General features: G+C 31.4%; 2 protein-coding genes across 4 annotated transcripts; one reads left to right on the top strand and one right to left on the bottom strand.

The window, feature by feature from the left end:
- Window positions 1–5,394: 5,394 nt before the first annotated feature.
- Window positions 5,395–9,365, bottom strand: LOC114398021 (nucleolar protein dao-5-like). 3 transcript variants are annotated; one of them, XM_028360140.1, is made up of 6 exons: window positions 9,128–9,365; window positions 8,315–8,408; window positions 7,893–8,112; window positions 7,090–7,202; window positions 6,799–6,954; window positions 5,395–6,722 (listed from the first exon to the last, which is right to left on the bottom strand). In XM_028360140.1, the coding sequence occupies exons 1-6, from the start codon at window positions 9,214–9,216 to the stop codon at window positions 5,571–5,573; spliced, it is 1,824 nt and encodes a 607-aa protein (XP_028215941.1). In that variant the 5' UTR covers window positions 9,217–9,365; the 3' UTR covers window positions 5,395–5,570. The 3 variants fall into 3 exon arrangements, with proteins under 3 accessions (XP_028215941.1, XP_028215932.1, XP_028215947.1); XM_028360131.1 differs by having other exon boundaries at window positions 7,090–7,211; window positions 9,128–9,364; XM_028360146.1 differs by having other exon boundaries at window positions 6,823–6,954; window positions 7,090–7,211; window positions 9,128–9,364.
- A 119-nt stretch (window positions 9,366–9,484) lies between these two features.
- Window positions 9,485–17,056, top strand: LOC114398041 (tRNA threonylcarbamoyladenosine dehydratase 2-like). The gene is made up of 11 exons (XM_028360156.1): window positions 9,485–9,629; window positions 9,956–10,002; window positions 10,753–10,846; window positions 11,534–11,681; window positions 12,308–12,520; window positions 12,920–13,054; window positions 14,150–14,284; window positions 14,623–14,838; window positions 15,516–15,640; window positions 16,094–16,151; window positions 16,806–17,056. The coding sequence occupies exons 1-11, from the start codon at window positions 9,496–9,498 to the stop codon at window positions 16,914–16,916; spliced, it is 1,416 nt and encodes a 471-aa protein (XP_028215957.1). The 5' UTR covers window positions 9,485–9,495; the 3' UTR covers window positions 16,917–17,056.
- The last annotated feature ends 5,129 nt before the right edge of the window (window positions 17,057–22,185 follow it).

Raw genomic sequence — 22,185 nt, 5'->3', positions numbered from 1 at the left:
TATAATTAATAATATATTTTTATCTCCCTTTGTCTCTTCCAAACATGCGACATAGGTTGGTGTCAATGCTGCTATTGACAACAAAATTATACTGGAGATATTGATAGACATTCTCTTTGTCATTCAAGTGTATGTATGTTCATGCAAGGAAACTGGATCGTGGTTGGAGAGAGTGCTAGTTTAATTTTATATATAATGAGAGGAGGAAGGCATGCAATTGCATAAAGATGATCATAAATGAAGAAATATCTGAGAGTTGTGGGGCGTGCAATTTCAATAAATAAAAGGGAGAGTAGATTGTTGATAAAATTATATTAGAAATTATGATAAAAAGCAAATTAAATATTTTGTATATAATTATAGGAATTAAGGTTATTACAATGATTATATTATGATTAAATCGATTAATTAAATCATTAAATCTTATATAATATTTTATTTTATTTAATATGATAATCAATTATCATGTGATCAAAATAATGAATAAAATAATTTAATTATAATGTATTTAATTTTATTAGAATAATCAATCATATTTAAATATTTTGATTGATAATACAATCACATATTAATATTGTTATTCAAGTTAATTGATAACATTAATTTATATTTTGATTCAAATTTATAGAAAATTTAACTAAAGAAATCTCTCAACATTTATTTAGATTTCATAACATAAATATTTATTTAGAAATCTCATTGATGTTGGATTCCTAGTAATTGAGTCTCTCTCTAACAACGATGTTTGTCATTGTTCCTCCTTGCCAAGGAGACACCTCTCTATGTCGCTGATCTTCACCACCCCCATGTCACCCTCCACCGCTATCCCTCTGCACCTACTCCATTGCTAATTAGTTTCCTATTATTATAGAGAATAAGGATAAGTTAATTATTATCCTCATTGTCGTGTTGATTGGGATTATTGCAGCTAGACTTGCGTGTAATAGGGTTGTGACAGTTTATTGTGTACTAGAAGTCATATGTGTTTCTTAGGCTAGTAGTTAATGTTTTATTGTGTAATATCCTCAAGGTAATAATAGGATCGTGTCTAAGTATTTGGGGGTCTAAGGCTATGTTTTTAAAGAAATTTAAAATAATAGTAAATTGACACCTTTATATTAATTTTCTAGATTTCTAAGTTAAAAAATTATTTATTAAAAGACATTTATGTCTTAAAGACAAATCATGGCTCCTAATTATTTTAATTATATGCAAATAAATACAAATGATAAAAGTTGTGTTTGATGTGCTATCAAATCACGATCTGTATCGATGTGTGTGAAGATTTCAAAGGATACACTCATAAGACGATTTGATCAAAGTCTTATGAAGAATTCAACATGAACTTTGCATGAAGAAGAGGCGTGCATTTAATGCAAACATTAAATTCTCCAATAGAGTCAAGACTTCATACGAAAATTAGAGTGAAGAATCCAACCAATGTGAAACAACGAATACTTGGATATGAAGACTATATATAAAAGAATCTTTGAAGAAATAAGACACGAATCATCTACGCAAATCATTCTTTCTTGTAAAGTTTTTTGTATATTGTTGTAAAGATACTAGGCTCTCAAAACATGTTGTATACCTTGAGAGAAAAAACTAAAAGTGTTGAGTGATATATTCATCTAGTAGACGATCATACATTAGTCAATGAGCAAACTTCTAACAAATCTTGTTGATTTGTTTAGAGCCAACAGTGGTGGCTTGATAGGATAAAAAATATTGGGGTTTAAGTCAAGCTAGGAGTAGAGCTTCCAAGTGTAAGAGTTAGAAGTGACAACAAACAATACATATAACTTTGATAAGTTAGTTATAAATTCTTTGTGTGTTTTCTTGTTGTTTAACTAACAAAGTATTTGAATTTGATTTTAGATCTTATATCTTTTTTTTCTTCAAAGAAAACTATTTTTCTCATCGTCTAGTAAAGTCTAAATCAAAATCTATATTGTTTTTATGTTTATCTTCATTAGACGATAAAACATGACTTCAATCTTTAAAAAGTTTTAAAATTTCTAAAAACACAATTTAATTCTCATTCTTGTGTTATTTGGTTCTACAACTTTGTAATGTTGTTTGAATATTTGCATATGTGTGCATGTGTTTTTTGCTTACATCTCCCAATTTTATTTTCAATTATTTATTTCTCTAACCAATTAATTATTAAAATATGACACAATTATTTTATTGTGATCCACAATTATGCGCTCGCAATCTCAATAAGACTAAGAACAATTTCTATTATCTACACGACAATGGGTAGTAGTTTAATCCTGTGATGACCATGTCTTTGTTATTGTTATTCTCCTTTATTAAACTATAGTTTTATTGCAGGTGGATTTTACTTTTTGGTGTAATATTTTTGCTCTTATATGTAATTTGACTACTTTCATGTGCTATTTTTTTCTTTCTAAAATGATATATTAGAGAGAAATTGGTTGTTTTTCTATAAAAAAATATCAATTAATTGACTTAAGAAATGAAAGTGACACATATTTAATTATTCTTAAATTTCACTATCATAAAATAATTTATTTATTTTTATTAAAATAAATATTCTTTTTAAAAAAGAATTGATATTGATAATCATTCTGAATGTGATAATATTGTTCCTAAAAATGTAAGAACATTCTTTGAAACAAACGCCCCCTTAGATTGAAATATTAGAATTTGGGAGTAAATTATGTGTAAAAAAGTATTAATAATAATGTATGACATTCACCATAAAATAATTACTTCTAATTTTCATCCATTAGTTTTCTATAGGGGTGGATATACGGTCTGATCCAATTTGTTTAAGGCTTATGAAGCCTTTTATATGGGGCGAATAATTTTAGATGACATAATAAATGTTTTATTTTTTGTATCTGGCCAACAAACCCGCAGATAAATGGATTATCCATAGATAAACAGACCGGTCCATAAACTCAAATAATAGTTTGAAACAAAAAACTTTAAAAAATAAAAATCTATTAAATTTGAAGAAATTTTTATTTTTCATTCATTTTTTAAGCTTAAACTTCATTTCACCTCTATATTTTCTTCTCTTATTAAAAAAAATAGCGAGAAAAAGTAAATAAAGAAAGAGTCCCAATAAATGAAAAAAGAGCAAAGAAAAGCATAAACTTCAAAGTCTTGGACTAGCAACCCACAAATTAAGCTTGCGAAGTCTCTGCGAGTTAAATGAGTTGGGCATAAAATCATTTATGGCTATGCGAATTTCAAAAAATAAAAGATCTATTAGCCACCTAGTTTGTTGTGACATTACTGGCTGCCGTAGATCTTAGCCTTTATACCCTCTCCTAATTCTATAATGAAAGCTTATAAATGATAGTAAAAACTTGAAAGAACATAAACTAAACACACATGAATTAAACACGAAAGAGTAATTATAACTACCAATTGTTCAAAAGGAAATTAAAAAGGAAAGGATGCTTTAAATTTGTCCCATCACATTTGCATCATTGTTTGGTCATTTGTATCTTACACCTCTCAATCTAAATCCTACACCTCCCAAACCTTGAAGCAACTCCGCTTTGACATGGAGCACTACTCTGTTTCGTTGCTCCTGACGTGTCATGACCTCCTCCAAACCTACTACAAATCCTTCTACCTAAGGGAGATGAGTTTCCCTATCTCCTCGACGTCAACGACTTCAAGCCCAAGCAAAAGGCCTCACAATAGAGCATCTAACTTGAGAAAGCCTCCATGCTCTTTAATTTGGGTGTCATTTATAGCTAGATTAGTTTGTCCTATGACCCGAACATCGTCAATGGTCGCTGCTAAGCCTCCCATGCATTCATTGTTGTGGCTGGATCCTTCACCTTCATTCCCGACAACACCTCCATGAAGGCCTCTATTGGGACTTGGGTGTTCCACCATTGTGGAGTGCGCTGGGATGCTAGAGAAGCTCATGCTGGCATTGGCGCATGAATGCATCTTTGAGAACACCATTGCCAAAGGGAGCACTCCCGATGGAGGTTTGAATTTGAAGAAAGGAAGGAGAGTCATGCCGCCTATTCTAGAATAAGATACATTTTCGGAATACGAAAACATACATTCTAGAATACAAAAAACTATATTCTGAAATAGAGTACTCTTCCAGAATAGTTATCCTTGAATATTGTTTTTCATATTCCATAATAGAATAAGCACCTTGGAATCGTACTCCGGAACATACATTCTAGAATACAAAAAATTATATTTTTGAATACTTATGTTGGAAGAGTATCATATTTCAGAATAGTTGTTTCAAAATGAGAGTGTATGATAAAAGAGTATTTTTTTCCGCTGGAGTCTTTTAGGAGGTAGATGATATAAATGCTCATTGTCTACTTCAAGTTTCTCCCCAAGGGTTTTTCCTTCGGCCTTAATCTTTGCAAGATAAAAAAAAAATAGGTTTTTAGCCTGAGCCCATAGTTGACCAAATAGAAAAAGTTTGATGAGCACATAAAATACTACTATCATTCTTTAATGTCTCCCTTTGTTTCTCACCTTTCTTAACAGTCAACTAAAAGGTCTCCCTCTCTTCCTTTATTATTTGAAAAATCTTATTATTTTAAAATAAGATAGGATTTATGAAATTATATTTTTTATTAAATAAAAAAAATCTATTTTTATTTTACTAAACAGAATTAATTTCTTAATTTATGATATTTGAAAGGAAAAAATTATATTTAAAAAATGACTTCAAATAAAATAGAAGAAAAAAAATAATTAGAACCTCTAATATCTATTCTAGACCTACCCTAGATCTAACTTGGTCCAATAGTCCCAAAGTGCATAAACCAATAAACCAAACAAGCTAAGTGTGAAGAACCTATTACCTATAATCTTGTCTTAATAACTACAACTCTCCTTTGTCGTTCTATCTAAGGATAATTTTTTTTATAATAAGAGGTAATCTTCATCTCTTCCTATCAAAATCATTAGAAGAGATCTATAATAATGACTCAACAATAAAAATACAAGTATGACTACTTCACCTAAACTATTTTTATGTGATTTCTATTAGTAAAAAAAAAATGGTCTCATAACAAAATATAGTAATTGTGTTAGAAATTTGTATTGAGTAACTAATAATTTGAAACGCTAGTAAATGTGATATATGAAACAACTGATAATTAGAAATTAGATTTAATTAATATTTTATCTAATTAATGCTTAATAGTATTGCCATTTATAGAAAAAATAATAAATAGTGATATTACATTTTTAAAAGTAATATAATGGACACAAAAGAAGAGACATAATAATATGTTGAAATCGTGAAGTAATATCACATGATCAAAGTCTACCGTGACGAGTAAAACACTATTGGCGTGACATTGCACTATTTTGCAGTTGAGAAATTATATATTACAAGCAGATAGTATACTTGCAAAACCATTATGAAATTGTTAAACTTTCATCCATTAATTTTCTAATCGAATGTTATAATTCTACACTTAACCAGGTCTAAATCCTTAAATTGATTTGAAGGAGCATAAACTAAACATACATGAACTAAACCACACATGAATTGAACATAACAGTGTAATTACAACTATCAATTGTTCAAATGGAAATTAAAAAGGAAAGGACGCTTTAAATTGGTCATATGCATCATTGTCGGCTTCAAGTTGCTGTCCAAGGATTTTTTCTTTGGCCTCAATCTCTGCAAGATCAAAAACCAGGTCCTTAGTCTGATGAGCCCATAAGATGCTATCATTCTTCAATGTCTCCCTTTGTTTCTCCCGTTCCTTAATAGCCAACTGAAAGGTCTCCCTCTCTTCCTTCAGTTTGTATAACTGTTCTTCAAGTTGTTCAATACAAGAAGATATTTCATTGACCCTGTTGTCGGCATTTGAAATGGACATTGTGATTTGTTCCTGTGTATGTTTAACTTCTTGCAGTTTGCGAAGGATATCTTCTTTAGCTCGGTTCAAGTCGACTTTCTTTATTCTAGCCATATCACATTCTTTGCGGTGAGTAACAGCATTGTTGAAGAAGAGTCTGAAGGCCTTTATGAATGTTTGCTGTTCATGAGAAAGAAACTTCTCATTCTTCTGCAACTCTTCAAGAATAAGTAGGACCTTTGACATTTGTTCATAGTCAGTAACAAAATCACCTAAGCTAAAGGTCTGCATTAAGTCTTTTAGCTCTTTAGACAGAACATCTGCAGGGGAGCCTTGAACTTTTGGTTGTTCTGCCTGAGTGATAGATTGTGGAGTCTTGGAAGAAATGGAAACCTTCCCTGTCAGAATATTTTCAATAGCACTCAAAGGGTCATCTTCAATCATTTTGTTAATGGCTTCTAGATCGAGTGGGGTGTTCCCAGTAGAGACTTCATCAGCCTTTGAGTCAACTTGATCTGGAGATTCTTGACCCTTGCTGGAAGCAATTTGTTCTTGAGCATTGGCTGGAGCAGGGTTCACTTTCCCGACCTCTTCGACAAGGCTTTTACTCAATACTGGCTCAGCAGTGTTTGTATTTTCAATATGAGAAGCATCAGCATTGGCTGGAGCAGCTGCAGGAGGATCTTGATGAGGAGGTGATGCAGTAGTAGAGCTTGAAATTGCAGCAGTTGGAGGCTCTGTAGGAACAGTTTTCTTTGGGGACTTGCCTATTTGACCAGAAGACCTCCTTCGAGGTAGTCTTTTTCTTTTGTAGATTACTAAGGCATCGATATCTGAAGAGACTTCTTTGCCATCTACTTGTGAATTTTCAGCTGTACGTCCCTGTTATGATCAAAAGGAATGTTAAAGTGAATAACAAGTAGAGGTACTTGACAAGTAGTGATGTAAGTAATTTTACCTTCAGTAATGTAATTAATTTTACCTTCAATAATTCCTCGGATGAAGATACTTCGGGAACATTGTTGGCAGTTTTATCTGCCACATGCTTTATTCTTTTAGATCTTCGGGGTGTTGATGGGGTATTGGATTTCTGGTTAATTATGAACTTGGTAGGCTGTGAGGAAGAAGAAATTCAACAAAAGACAATGCAGCGAGTTTGATGGAATTCAAAGATGTCAAAGACAATGTAGTGAGTTTTATGTAATTCAAAGATGTCAAAGACAATGCAGTGAATTTGGATGGGAGTTACCTTTGTTTTTCGTGACCTTCCACGTTTCGAAGATGTCAAAGCTTCATCTGTGGAAGGTGAAACTATGGATTCCTGGTGTTCTTGTTCTTTAGGAGGATCCGTCATTTCGGTTACTTTTGAAACTAGAAAGAAAATCACTTAGGAAAAATATATGATAAAATGTTGAAATGAAATGCATGAATTATATTGGATGTGCCAAAGGGAGAAAGTTTCAGCATTTGGATATTTTATGAAAAATGCCATAAAAATTATTTAGCTAGTAATTGGGAAAAGTTATTCAATTCTTCTTGTAAACACCTAAAGCTCCACTTAGTGGGTCTGGAGACATATCAGGTTTGATAAAGGGAGTATTACGTAGTGTAAGAAACTTAGGAAAAGGTTTTACGAACTTCTTGTATTTAAACCATGACTTTGAAACCAAGGTCACGATGAAAGAGCAGTACTGTTTCTGTTTAAAACAGTTAAGTACCTCAGTAAATAAAAGCATATGCCTTAAAGAGAGTATTGGACTTACAGACAGGGATTCAAAGATGGAAGGAATTTCTAGATAACAAATGAGTTAGAAATTGGAATAAGGACTTGCGAGAAAACACAACAGAAGGGTATTCCCTATCATTTAAGTAACAAAAGAAGAGGAAGTTCCAAGAAAAAAATTAAGAAATTATACCTGTAATCGTGTAAATGAACAAGCTAGATATTATATATCTACATCACAATCAGTGCCTGTGACATGCAACTGCAACCTAGTATGATTTAATGTACAAGATACAAACACATCTTCATTTGGTAAACCAAATTCTTACCAGATCTTGTCCTTATTTTACCACTGTCATCACAAAAATCTCGTGGAAGAGCAGATGGTGACTGCTGTTTTGGCACATCTTGTGAAAATTCAGGCAGTTGGCTTGCTGTGTCTTGAGGTTGTTCTGGATTAGCCTTGGGAGAGTTGTTGGTAACAGTAACTGGCTTTGCATCCTTATCTTCAGTTGATCCAGCAGCATTAGCTTTCAGTTTTTCCATTACCTGCCCAAAATAATCATTCCATAAGGTAAGCTCATTTTGGGCAGGGTGGGGTTAAGGGAGGTCAAGAAACAAATGCCAAGGGAGAAAACCATACAACAAGGCACTCCCCAAAAATACCATGACAAGACCATCTAAACACAAGCCAAGAGTTTTGAGTTTATATACGCAAACATAACCCGAACAAGATCCTAAATATCATTACCTCGTGATGCTCAGGAGAAGCTAGGTGTGCACGTATAGACTCCAACATAACTACATTACAAGCCTGGCAAACAGGCTGCCGGAATTCATTATACCTGTAAGTACACGCCAGCAGGAACAGTCAAAATCATATCAGGTATAATATTATGCAAATAAGATGGGCATTGGATAAACACTAAACAGTAAACTTCCTCATAAGCACTAATAGAAGAAGAGGATAAGAAGGAGAAATGAATGGAGCTTCTCACGTAAGCTAAAATCAACATATGCACTTAACTTCATAGAAGCTCTCATAATTTAACTTCTCCAAAAGCTAAGATGCATAACATGATTTTAGCTTATGAAAAAGCTAACTATATTTCACTTTCTTATTTTCTACTCCTATGAGTGCTTACAAAGAAACTTATCCAAACAAGGCCATAGTAGACAAAATGAAAGACATCTTGAGAAAGCAGAGTTTTAAGTTGAGGCATGTCTAAACAAGCGCAACAGTAGCTATAATCAAATGTAACACACTGTTGCAGACTCAAACATAGTTGCAAACACACACATTACCAGAAAAATTAACCAAATCCATAAAATGGGCACAACTCAATGCATAAGCAGAAGGTGTTTAAGGACTATAGCGTCATTCTCAAATAAAGAACATAAAAGGTAAAAAAAAAAATACCATTATGACGGGCGTGTTTGCAACTAGAGAAGTAAAAGGAAACAAATAAACACTTCCATAACCGAAATTGTGAACAGAAGAAGAAAAAAAAGAGAATTGAAGTTAAGAGATATATGCATGAAAGAAGTGCACCAAAGTACCTACCTCACAAGGGGAAAAACTATGCACTTGTCTTTCTTCTGAGGACTCAAGCTAGGACGAGACAATGCCTTTTTCTTAACCGGAGCATCCATGTTCCTTTTCCTCGGAAGAAGAAGAATGTGGCCTGAGGGAAAAACGATTGAAAAAAAAAAGAAGGAACAAACTTTAAGATGAACCCTGGCTCGACACACCCAGAAAAATTGTTAAACCCTTGATTTTTTTACTATTGTGTTGTTGTTCAAATTGTGACTCTCTAGTTTACCTCGAAAAAATAGACCAGGGCCCGAATTGAAACAGGGTCATTTTAATACCGACCCGACCCGGTTAATATGACCCCCAAAAAAAAACATTTGAAAACAGTTGTCATTGTGATGTGTTGTGTTTTTTTTTTTTTGGTAAAGAAAGAGAAAATGGAGAGAGGGAAATATTTGGCATTGGTGGGAGGAGGGGCTCTTTTGGGCTCTGTCTCTACCTTCTTTCTTCTTAGGCTTCTTCAATCTCAGAAGTATGTAACTTCTTACTGAACTAATTTTTTTTTTGTCCTATGTATATACAATGACACTGAACTAGTACTGTGCTCGTTGGAACCCCCCAAAAGAAGGGATGGTGCTAAAACAATGTTTATTGATTAAAAATTGAATCTTTGCGTTAATTCAGTCTCACAGAGCGTGATGGATTGGTTGGATCAAGTTATTCAACTTTTGGGTCACTGAGGCAAAGGGATATTTTCATTTTATACGGTGTTCGGTGGATTTTTATTTTTTGTTTGGGCCTGAGTTTTTTTTTATTGTACTTTGGATGGTACTGAATGTTTGTTGTGATGTTTTGCAGAAGAGGTGTATCGCAGTGCAGTAAGAATGTTACTGCTGACTTCAATGGTAAGTAGTCCGGAAATATATGGAATTTATTAGGGAAGTGAATAGATGTAACTAATTTGTCTCCATTTCTCTGTTAAGACTCTATGTGTTCCTGCTTCTGAATGATTCCCTTTCACATTTGTCTAATGAAAGTCTTTGTTTATAAAAATTGTACATTCACTCACATACTCATCAGTCATCAGTATTGATGATGTTGAGTTGAAGTTGCAAGTAGTCACCACCTGTCAATGCTTAATTTCTAATCCATGTTTTGTAAATAGAGCGGAAGGAAATGGAGAAATGGGGAGATAGAATGTAAATACCAAATTTGCTCTAAATGTTAATCTTTTTTACTAGGGGTGTAGTATTGCTGGCTGAATCTGAACATGTGATATAGGGAACATTTCTGATGTGTTCCCTTCCATGTATTAATTATACCAAATAAAAAAAAAATTGCATGCATAAGATATTTCCTTAAATTTTAGTGCTTGTAGAGCAGGTATTCCTTGTAATAATTAGTTTATGAGGTCATCAGAGGATTGAATGCAGAGCTGTTATAAGCTTATAGGCTTATATAGCTCACATCCTACCCTTTTAGCACAGAATCATGCACATATGTTAAAGATGACTATCAATATGTCTTCAATTATAAACAAGTCTTGATACGTGACTAATGCTCCTATCTTCCTAAATCCTACTTTCACATCACAAAATTAATAAGACTGCTGTTCTGTGTGTCCTTCTAAGTGTTGGACTTTGGGTCTCATACAGGTGTTGACGGATGCACTATTGCCAGAATGAAAATTGATAGGGTGGTTAATGAAGATCTTCTGAAAGATGAGATTGTTTCAGAACAGCTGACTAGGTATTGCAAGTTGTTAATTAATTTAATTTAGCATTTTCTCTGAAGTTATTTCTGACCATAATTCTGTTTTACATTGTTGAGTTAAATGGTAAAACATGCTCTAAGCACCTGCAATCTTATTTCAATTAGACTATGAGCTCTTTTATCTGTCTAGGACAATTTTAGCATTCTTGCATCAACTACCAAAATAGTGCCCTTTATGCTTGGTGCTAATCTTTTACAGTTTGTGTTAAATGTTTAATTCAGGTCGGACATGGCATGAAAGATTTTTTTCCTTTCATAGAAATACATGTCCACATTTTGCATGTTGTCCCACGAATCCCTCCATCTTGGATAGCCAATGAAATGTTATTATTCTGATTCAATTTTAGAAGAAATGACTTTTTGCTTTGAGGACCCATTGTTCATAGCTTGATGTGAGAGAGCTGAGAGGAGAGAAACCATAAAAATTTAGGTTTTTGTATGTTGGTTAGGTTGGCTGGGGGGAAGTTTTCTTCTCTTTGATTTTTTGGACTACCAACACATCTCCTGCAATGCTTAAATGCCTTTTTAATTTTCTCTTATTACATTTTTTTTTCACTCTTATCTACATTGGGTGTACGTGGATGGCACTTTCTTGTTATATATCTTTTCTAGGATTTCTATTAATCCAACTGTTTTTGGGTGGAATGTTAATGCTGTAACTAGGAACATTCAGTTTTTTGGCTTTGAGTCTCAGCAGAAAGTGACTGCATCATATGTAGTGGTCATTGGTCTTGGAGGTGTTGGTAGTCATGCTGCTTCTATGCTCTTGAGATCAGGGATTGGCAAGCTTCTTCTTGTAGACTTTGACCAGGTTTTTTTTCTCAGACTGACTCTCTCCTTGATAGATGTTTAATTGCCATGATAGAAGATTTTGTTATCACCAACAAACAGGAAAATTTTAACTGTCTACATTGCGAAATGAAAATGTTACATCTCTTAATATTATCCAGAGCTTCCTTTTGCTTGGAAAATTTTAACTATTATAGTTTAAGTAAGAAAATTTTAACTGTCTACATTGGGAAATATAATAGATATAAGTGCTGGAATATATTACTTTGAAGATAAAAAATGCAAATTTATCAAGTATCAACTATTATAGTTTAAGTAAGAAACTGATGTTTTGATTGGAAAAAAAATTGTTACTTGGTTCTTTTGCTTTTTAGTTATCATGAATAGTATTTTACTAGTTATTCTAATCACATTAAATGTCATTCTATACAACTATACAAGCCTTTATTGTTAATTACTGTAGTGCATGGCTTAAGAACCTCAAGCTAAAATCTTGTTAACAATATTATTAAGCTTCATTTGGTAAAACAAAGTAATAAAAGATAAAGTAGTTATATCTTCTAGTGTCATATTTGCCCAGCTCTAGAATTTTTATAGGCTTTCGCCTTCCATACAATATCTGTACTTATTTATTTGTTAAATGAAAAGGTTTCTCTTTCATCACTAAATCGACATGCTGTTGCAACAAGAGCAGATGTTGGCATCTCGAAAGCTCAGTGCCTTGAGGAGCATTTTTCATCTATCTTTCCAGAGTGCCAAATAGTTGCCAAAGTGCTATTATATGATTCATCCACTGAAGAAGAAATTCTCTCAGGCCACCCCGACTTTGTTTTGGATTGTATTGATAACATTGATACGAAGGTATCCTCTAATGATTACTCCCTAGTTGACTATATTGTTATAAGTTCATGCTGCTGTTCTATCATATCACATAGACATACCTCACTCCCGTATTGTGATTGTGAGAGATTTTCTGATCAGGCACTAATGGCTCTTTTATATTCATAGTCTTTTACTTTTCTTTCTTTCAAGTATTTAGCTTCTAAATTGCAAAAATGCAAAACTTTGAGATTCATATATGAATGTGGTGTGCTGGATAGTTTATATTGGTACACATGCCAATATGACATGGCTGACCTTGGAAAATTGATAAAAACTGTTCTGTTATGCTCCTTACCATTAACAATCATTCCTTTCATATTCAAATATCTGGTTGTCATAAGCTTGAGCTTTCAATGCATGGCTTGTCATATGTAATAGGTGGCACTTCTTGCTGCATGTGTACGTAGGGGTTTGAAGGTTCTATCTGCCACGGGGGCTGGTGCCAGAGCTGATCCAACAAGAATACGCATTGCCGATCTAAGAGAGTCAACTAATGATCCATTATCTCGAGCTGTAATGTTCCTTTGCATGCCTTTTTTTATTTGTATTCTCTAGAGCTTAAACCATATATATTAATTGGTATGGCACTTCAACACTAATTCTCACTCCCTCCTGTAGATGTACATCCAAATATCCTAATTATCCCAATAGCATACTGATGTATTGCTTTTCCACACCACGTGCTAATTACAATTTACAGACTTAAGTGCAAATACTTATATAAAGGTGCACTCGTGTGCACCAAAATAGACTAATAATTTTTAAAGACTACTGTATTTTTGGGCCCCTCTTCATGATTTTTTGAACAATAGTAGTTTGACATTTCACAGTAGTGGAAAGCTTTTTCAGATGATGTTTCTCTTTTGGTTTTATTTCTTTCATTTGAGGATGTCTCGTTTTCCATGTTGTCATTTGTCTTTTCAATTAACTAGAACTATGCTTTATGTTTTCTTTTTTTTTAGAGGAACTATGCTTCATGTTAAAATACCATTTTAATTCTTTATGCTTGTGGATGGCTAATGCCAGGACTTTTGAGTTACAAAAGTTGAACATAGTGTTCACTTTCATGTAATGGTTTTGTGATTTAAGCATGATATGCAAGGACCTCCTTCCTTTTACTATCTGATTATAGGGCAACTTTTTCCAAAATGTTGTTAAAGCTTCATCTTTCCTGATGATCTACTATAATAGCTGCCATGCATTATCTGGATATCCGTTACTTTCATCTGTTATTTCAATTATATGATTGTTAATCACTTTTACGCATGTTCAACTTAAATTATGTTGCTGGATTCTTTTTTCTTTTCTTCCTTTTATAAGAAAAACTTGTGTATAGGTTCAATCTTTGGCATTGATCATTGTTAATAAATTATTGCCAGTGAAAAAAAGGCTTTATTACATTTGATCACTTTAATTTGGACTCTGATCTTTGTCTACTAATTTGTTTTCAAGCCAATTAAATTTCATTATTTTTAAATTTAAGCAAATTTGCTCCAGTCTTTTCTTCTGCTTATCGACGAATCATCTTTCAACTATGATTTTGTTTGTTCTCAATTTCTTATTAATAATATTAGCTACATAACTCATACTGCGATCATAGCAATGCAGGTAAGACACCGTTTGAGGAAAGATTATGGCATTGAAGGTGGTATCCCGGTTGTGTTTTCTTTAGAAAAACCCAAAGCTAAGCTGCTTCCATTTAAGGGTACAAGTGGAGAAGAGGAAAACCCTTCAGATTACCAGGTGAGCTCATTGGTTTCATGAGTTTAATCACCCACCAATTGTACCACTATCTATTTTGTGATCATTCAGTATCAGTAGTGTAGCTAATAGAGATATATTTTCTATTTTTTCTTGTCATTGTCGGATTCTCCCTGTGGGTTCTTTGTAGGCTTGCTTTACTAAGATGCTCAGTGGGACCTTGTAATAAACTGTATCATTTACCTATAAAATATATATCGGTTTAATTATCATAAACATTAATCCTACAATATTTCTTTCTTGTCAAACCATTGCTCATTCATCATCATGAGATTTTGTGGTACTGACTACACATTATGACTTCTTGGTTCTCTTGCCAGATAGTACCAGGTTTTAGGGTCCGTATCATCCCTGTGCTAGGCACCATCCCTGCAATATTTGGACAATTCATGGCATCCTTTGTTGTGACAGAGTTAGCAGGAGTGCATGTTCAAACAGAACCTGTAGTCAATTTTGACATGGATCATTACCATACTCTTCATCAACGCCTTATCGAGCATGAGGAGTCATTGTATGGAACATCCATGGAAGTGCAGGTATGAAGTTTTCCCCATTTGATTTTTGTTTCATTACAAATTGTTTAGTAAATGTGATATCTTGACCTCTTTTTAAAAATTTAGGATCAGTTGCGTTATGCTGTCTCTATTCATTAAATTGCGCATTACCCCATAATTTATACAATCAAGTGAACTCATAATTTAATCCTCTTTTCAGATTTAATGATTAACTAACAATTACTAGTAATATTTTGACAAAAGAAAAGTAGTATAGATCAATTTCACCCTTTCAATCATCAAAAAGTCATTATAGGAGACACAAACTACTTACTTTCAGCATAGAAGGTCTTTTCAAGTAATTTTTCCATCAAAAACTTACTGCTTACTTGCTTCTCAATTGTGAGAATTAAGCAGTTATTTTAAAATATATATATCGTACTGGTGTTAGATATGTATATGATATCAACATCAATACCATACTGTCCAATACTTGATCAATGTTACTTTTATTGTATTTGCAATGAAAAAGAACAAAAAAACTTTATTCTTAAAATCTAAGAGGTCTTATTCTGATTTTGCCTAAAGAAGCTCCAAGGTGGCCTCTGTATATAAACTGCAGATTGAATTTTATATGAATCTTTTCATAGCGTTTGACAAACTAAAAATAATGAGATTGAATCTTCTTTTATGTATCATTTTGTTTTTCTGTTTTATAGGTAGATGTTGAAGAAGTGATGTATATTGTTAAAGAATTATGGCATGGAAGAAGTGCTAGAGAGCAGCATGTGAAAGATGTTGGACGAGGAATGTGGCGATCAGTTAACGAATTAATGCTTGTAAGGTATGGGGTGGTTTTTGACTTTATTTTCAGATTAGCTATTTGTCATTTTCATGCTACTTCATTTGGTTGCATTCTTTCTTTGAGCTGTAAATGTGTGTCTTCCAATGCATCTATATTTGTTGCTTCAGTTTAAAATATGCATGCCTCCTTGAGGTATTTACTGTTTTCCTCATACTCCTTGTAAAATTGTACATTTCAGAATATTACTTTTCTCATAATATAGATTATTTGTGCTTAGATGAGTAGGTAACGTTTTATAAACTACAGTTCTAAGGCAGTTGAATTTTAATTTTGTGTGTAATATTTTTGCTCTTATATGTAATATGACTACTTTCTTGTGCTATTTTTTCTAAACTGATATTACCTATATTAGCATGTGTCAACACAACAATATCTTTCTCTTACCGTTTGAAATTTTCACTTAATTGTTCTGCAAATTTATTTTTTATTTAGGTGGGACCGCACAAAACCGGCATCTATTTCAAATTTGATTCTTTTGAAATTCAAAGAGGTAATTCAGTAACTCTATCATATTGATTATTGAGAAAAAGCTTTATTTTATTTTAAGAATCCCATTCGTGGTATGGAACTGTCTATGGGTATGTGTACATTGCTGGATAGAAAAAACCACTAGAGGGCATATCCTGACACAGGGTGAATAAAAAAGAAACATCCGAATAATATTACTTTCCTTTTCTTATCAGTATCAATTTTTTGCTTGTGCCTTTTGCCTGTAATAATGTGACAATGACAGTTCACTTTCACAATTATATGTTTCCAATTATTTCAATTGCACCAGATTGAAAGATTTCTCTTCTAGTCATGTTAACTTCCCACTCTTTAGGAATTTTATTAATATCTACTCAAATTCAGCAATATGTGGCATAATATTGTTATAAAATTGCATTTGGTGTCAACTTGTCAAAGCTTCTTATACCAAAAACAAAATGGTAGCAGAAGGGTTTATCATTTTCTTGAATCATGTATTTTCTGGCATATGCACATTTAACTATGATATGGTAATTGATTGATTGTCATTCCTTTCCTCTGATTTTGAATATAATTCTTTATAGATTACGTTTTAACTTTTTTGTAATCAACAGCCACAAACTATTTAACTAGATAACTTTAAGTTATAAGCTAATGTAATTCTTTGTGTACTCAGGTGGATGAGCATGAATCTCGAACATTGGAAGATATAAAGGAAAATGAACCAGAATTTCACAGTAGAGTTAGTGCTGTGTTAAAACGAGCTGAACTTGACTTTGGTTTGTGACTCTTTCCTTGGTGCAGAGTTGTGTCCAACACAGGCTACTCTTCTTTTTTGGTTGAATTTTACGGAGAGGAATTTTATTACATCATGCTCTACAATGTTTCAGGACCAACAATGATTAAGTTATATATATATATATATATATATATATATATATATATATATATATATATATATATATATATATATATATATATATATTACATCAAGTTTATATTCCTCACAGTAACTGTTCAATTTTTTTTGGAATTCTTAGGTCTCTCCACCTTTTTGAATCTTATTATAATATTTGTATTCAATTGCATGTAACAAATTACTCTTGTGAAATTTATGTGGTTTATGTTGTTCTCTAAGGGAGATGGTGAGCAAGCCTAGACTGAAACACAGGATAAGATTGAAAAAGTCACTATCGAGGAAGAAGAAAAAGGTCTTAATTGAATAAGATGGAATATAATAATATACTAGTATTTAATTGTATTATATTCCATCTTATTCAATTAATACCACAAATAATTTAACTAGTATTTAATTGTATGAGAAGCTTTTAAGCAGGGTTGATATATTTATATTTTAACATACCATGTTTGTAATTTATCAACATTATTAAGCTCTTATGGTACGAATAAAGATCAAATTAGACACTAGTTTGCCAACCCACACAATTCTTAGACTTGAAACAAGTCCAAGCGACCGATTAGAGGTGTGAGGGTGTATCCTTTGAACAAATCCAAATTGCATCTTTATTGAAATTCATTTGTCATCAATGGATGGTGCAAGTAGGTTTGAGGAGTGCAGAGGTGTGAGGGACAACGAATAGCCAACAGATGAAGTTTGAATGATTCTGTGGGGCTAAATTAAAGTAATTCATTTATATTTTAGTCATCATAAACCTCTTGATAATTTAGAATTTGAGTGTGATGATGTTATTATTCGGCTTGGTTCGTCTAATGGGACATTTTCTTTGAAGTCTGCTTATTTGGAATGAAACTCCAATTGTTGCTTCATGCACCTCCAAATTGCTTTCTGAACCTCTTTTTTGGTATTTGGAATGAAAAATTATATTCTGAAATGATTATAGATTATAGATTTTGGAATGATCAATTTAGAAGGTAAACAAAAAAAATCCTACAAAGGGTGCAGGAAGCAACATGCTAAAACTCCTCTTAGGGATTTGTTTAAGTTGATCTGGAAAATGAGAGTTTCTAAAACAGTTAAACTCATTTATAATAGAAGTTCTTGGAAATCGATATAAATTGCTAATATAAAAAGCATCTTAAATTTTGTGTTAATGGGTGAAAGTGTCTTACTTTTTACTTTTCTACTTAAGCAATTATTGGAACATAACCTTGTTGGGGTCTTGAGCTTAAGTTGCTTCGATAACCTACGGGTTACAGAAAATTAAAACAAAATAAATACAAATATAAAATTTTGAGATAATTTAAAATAAAATATTTTTTTAAAAGAATCATACCATTAAGACGATGAAGAGTTGTATAAATTATAACCAAAAATAATTGAAGAATTAATATGTCATATATATGATGGGGCTCATTCAACAATTATTAAATAATTACTGAGTTAAGAAACTTTGATTAATTTATTGGATATACTCTTAAATCGATATCACAGGTAAGGATGCTAGTTACTTTCAGGGTAAGAATCATTCATTAAAACTAACATTTTAACAACTAATATTTTTTGGAATAATTTTTTTTATAGTAATCCGTATAGTTATTTATTATTTAAATTAAATATTAATACACTTTTTAATTTGACGCAACTATAACTATATTACACGCTTATCAATATTTATTTATTTTAATTTATTAAAATAAGCCAAAGTTAAATACAAAAGGCATTTGTTTGGACCAAAGTTTCCCTCTAGAATTTTCTAGTCTAATCATAATAAGTCTTGAACATGCTTTCTCTAGGGAATGTTTGGTATGCCAATTGCTAATTGTCTTCCTGAACATTATTTTCTAGGAATTGTATTCTCTTATATTGTTATAAATGCATTTGGTATACTATATGAGATTTTTTTTCAGAGAAAAAAGTTATACATTAAAGGTGTAAAAAATTTTATATTTTATACTGTTAGTTCATAGATATTAAATTTACCTTCATAGGAATCTTATATGAGAAAATAAGTTACACATTAATAATATAAAATAAATTATTGTGTACGATAATTGTGTTAATTTTTATAACAATTATATTAAAAATAATATCATATCAACAGTACTTTTTTATTAGTTGATAATGTATTATACAAATAATGTATAGTCATCTTGTATTACTTGCTCTGATGAAAATGTTATTTTTAAAACATATGATTTATTAATTTTTTAGAATGTTGATTTCCTAAATAAAAATTAAAAAAAACTCCATGTCAAAAATGGTAAGGTTACATTTATAATTTAAATTTTTAGGAAACTTAAAATATGTTCCTACCAACCACTTCTTTAAAGTAATCAAGCAATTGTTTGATCCAACTCTCTGATGTGTTTTTCTTAAAGCATCAATGCACGCACGAGTCCCATGCACATAAGCAAAAAGAGGGGAAATTGTACTTGCATCAAAAACCAAAATGAATAACATGTTTATTAATTTTTCCTTATATGATAGACAAAGCAAAAAAGATAGTACTATATGTCACTGTTAACATATGTATTGTTTTGACTGTCAAAAAAATATATGTATTGTTTTACACATCTCGTGATTAATTTATCACTTTATACCGTTATCAATCCGCGAACTATCACACGAATTTAACTTTATCACGTTCTTTATCTTGAATCTGTCTCCTTTTTTATTTCTTTTGTTTGCTCTAATTATCCCGATATTTTTAGTTTTGTCCTAGAAAGGATTTTTATTTAAAGAAAAAATGTTTATAATAGACTATATAAAAGTGAAACGGTTCAACTTCAAAACATCTTCCAATTAACTAGTATGGTTGAACCGGTAAAAAAAAAAAAAAACTAGTATGGTTGAATTGTGTTGACAACAACTCTCGTTCATGGCCATTTTATCAACGAGTAATTTAAAATTTAAATTTTTACTTAAAAAGTACATTTTGTATGATTAAGTCATGTCTAATCAGCTAGCTTCTCCCCTAGTCATTTCTAATCGATTTATAAAAACTACAATCTCCAATCACTTTATGAATTTTTTTTAGAACACCTCTATCTCAATAGTACACTAGATATCCAATTAATTCAGCTGCGAAAGGTAAGATGATTATAAATGGTGAAGATTTTCTTTTAATTTTAATACGTTTGCATTTTTAAGAATTTGTGTTCGATTTTGTCAGAAAAAAAATTTGAGTTCGATACTCCTAATTAAATTAAAGCAATTCCCTAGAAGTGATCTATGTGTCTGTGGCTTTATGATTTTTGAAGAAAATTGTGCAAATGTTTTAGAAGTATATTATTATTAGCTACCAAGTCTTCATTATTTAACAATATAATTTTTTTTATATTATTAGATAAAAATAAATTAAATGAATGCTACACACTTTCGAAATTAAAAAATATTTTAAAAAGTCACTTGAATTAAGGCACATAACCTTTATTTATATTAATTTGATAAAATATGCTACATTTAAACAATATTATTTAAGAGTAACAAAAATGAAAAATAAAATGTGTGATATTTAACGCAAAGAAATCAGGCAAATTATTAAAAATGAAATAAAAAAAATCCTCTCGTTCAATAATAAATGGTCAAATTTTTAATTCCAATGCATATGTCAACAAGTATAAAAAAATCACTCGTTTTCTTTTTAATTAAAAGGGGTCACACTTAGCTAACTAGTATCTCATCCGTCGTTTGGGTTTTAAAATATAAGTGTAATATAAATGTAAAATATTTAATAAAAAAATATTTTATTAATGATAAAAAAATATAAATTTAGATATTTTATTTTGGAAAAATATTTAAAAAATATTTAATCAATAATTATTGATTTTATGTTGATTTGCAAAAATCTCATTATACTTAATTTTGAATGAAAGTTTCAAGCATTAATTAAAATATTTAAAGAAGTTGTTTGATTAAATAAATAAATAATTGGAGAGAGAGAAAGAGAAAGAAAAAAATAAACTTAATTTTAGTGAACTTATACTTTCACAAGTGTGAAGTTGTTGATTAATTTAATATTAACTCCACACGAGATATTTAATTAAAGACTTTTTCTGGTATAAACATATGCAGAACCTGCACAGTTAAGTTTGAGTAATACCATTAATTATCAACAAAATAATGAAATATATGTAGTAAACAAGCAAAGTTTGATAGATTTAGTTAGAGTGTCAAGTATCAAATATTGAAAAAAAAATCTGTGGGAGTGGTTTTCGGCTCTTTCTTTCATTTTGAACACTACATAAGAAGCTACAAATGTTTGGTGAATTGGTGTTGGTGGTGTTGGCTGCTGCCTACTTTATCTTGCGAGCTGGACCAGCTGTAGTTGACTACAACATCCCACTGCCCCCAAATCAATGGCCCCCCAACTCAGATCAAAATCTTACTAATTATACCTTTGCCATTGTGCTTCTAAGGTCACAACATGTGCCCTAGCTAGTTGCACTTGTACACGAATGAGTGTTTTAATAGTCAAATTACAACTGAAGGAGAACATCCTCCTTGCTCTAGTGTTTTAACTACTTATTTTTATATCTTTAAAATTCTTTATTAGTTATTCATTATACTTAACTGATCTTAAAAATTCGTTGCAAAAAGCAAGAAGTAATAAATAAAATAGAATCATCCGTTAAAATATATTTTTTTTCTTGAAAAAGCTCAGTAAGAATGTTCTATAAGCACAAATGGGAAAGGGCGAGTTTGAATTTTGAGGAAAGGAAGTGGAACTCTTTTGGGCCTATTATTAGATATTTCTAGTAATTAGTGTTCAGAAATACAATCAATATTTCCTTTTAAAAAAAAGAAATACAATCAACAATATTCAAATTCTGAGAAGCATAATTTTTTATATCAAATTGAAAAAAGTAAAATCATATTTTTATTTTGATGTTTAGCCACATGAAATCACTAATGCACGATATACGATGAGCCCTTTCCATTCAAGTGAAATTTTGTGAGACAAAACCCATTACTTTTATTTGGCCCCATTAAAAAGACTAGCTAAATAATGCAAAGTTGACTGGATAAGTCAAATTTAGAAGTTGGATTTTCAAAGAGCTACATAATATGGGAGACCAAATAAGAGAAGAATATAATAAGCACGCCAAACTATTCTGTAACCCCACGATTACTT

The sequence above is a fragment of the Glycine soja genome, chromosome 2 (genome assembly GCF_004193775.1).
Source record: "Glycine soja cultivar W05 chromosome 2, ASM419377v2, whole genome shotgun sequence".
NCBI classification, from domain to species: Eukaryota; Viridiplantae; Streptophyta; class Magnoliopsida; order Fabales; family Fabaceae; genus Glycine; species Glycine soja.
This window is presented reverse-complemented; position numbering and strand designations above follow the sequence as displayed.

Excerpts from the sequence above, each read along its gene's own strand:
- LOC114398021 (XM_028360131.1), bottom strand. The coding sequence starts at position 9,216 with ATGGATGCTCCGGTTAAGAAAAAGGCATTGTCTCGTCCTAGCTTGAGT. Across the intron at positions 8,113-8,314 it reads CTTCTCCTGAGCATCACGAG|GTAATGGAAAAACTGAAAGC; the intron begins GTAATGATATTT and ends TATTTTGGGCAG. Across the intron at positions 6,723-6,798 it reads AATTAATTACATTACTGAAG|GGACGTACAGCTGAAAATTC; the intron begins GTAAAATTACTT and ends TGATCATAACAG.
- LOC114398041 (XM_028360156.1), top strand. The coding sequence starts at position 9,496 with ATGTGTTGTGTTTTTTTTTTTTTGGTAAAGAAAGAGAAAATGGAGAGA. Across the intron at positions 13,055-14,149 it reads ATGATCCATTATCTCGAGCT|GTAAGACACCGTTTGAGGAA; the intron begins GTAATGTTCCTT and ends ATAGCAATGCAG. Across the intron at positions 14,839-15,515 it reads GAACATCCATGGAAGTGCAG|GTAGATGTTGAAGAAGTGAT; the intron begins GTATGAAGTTTT and ends TCTGTTTTATAG.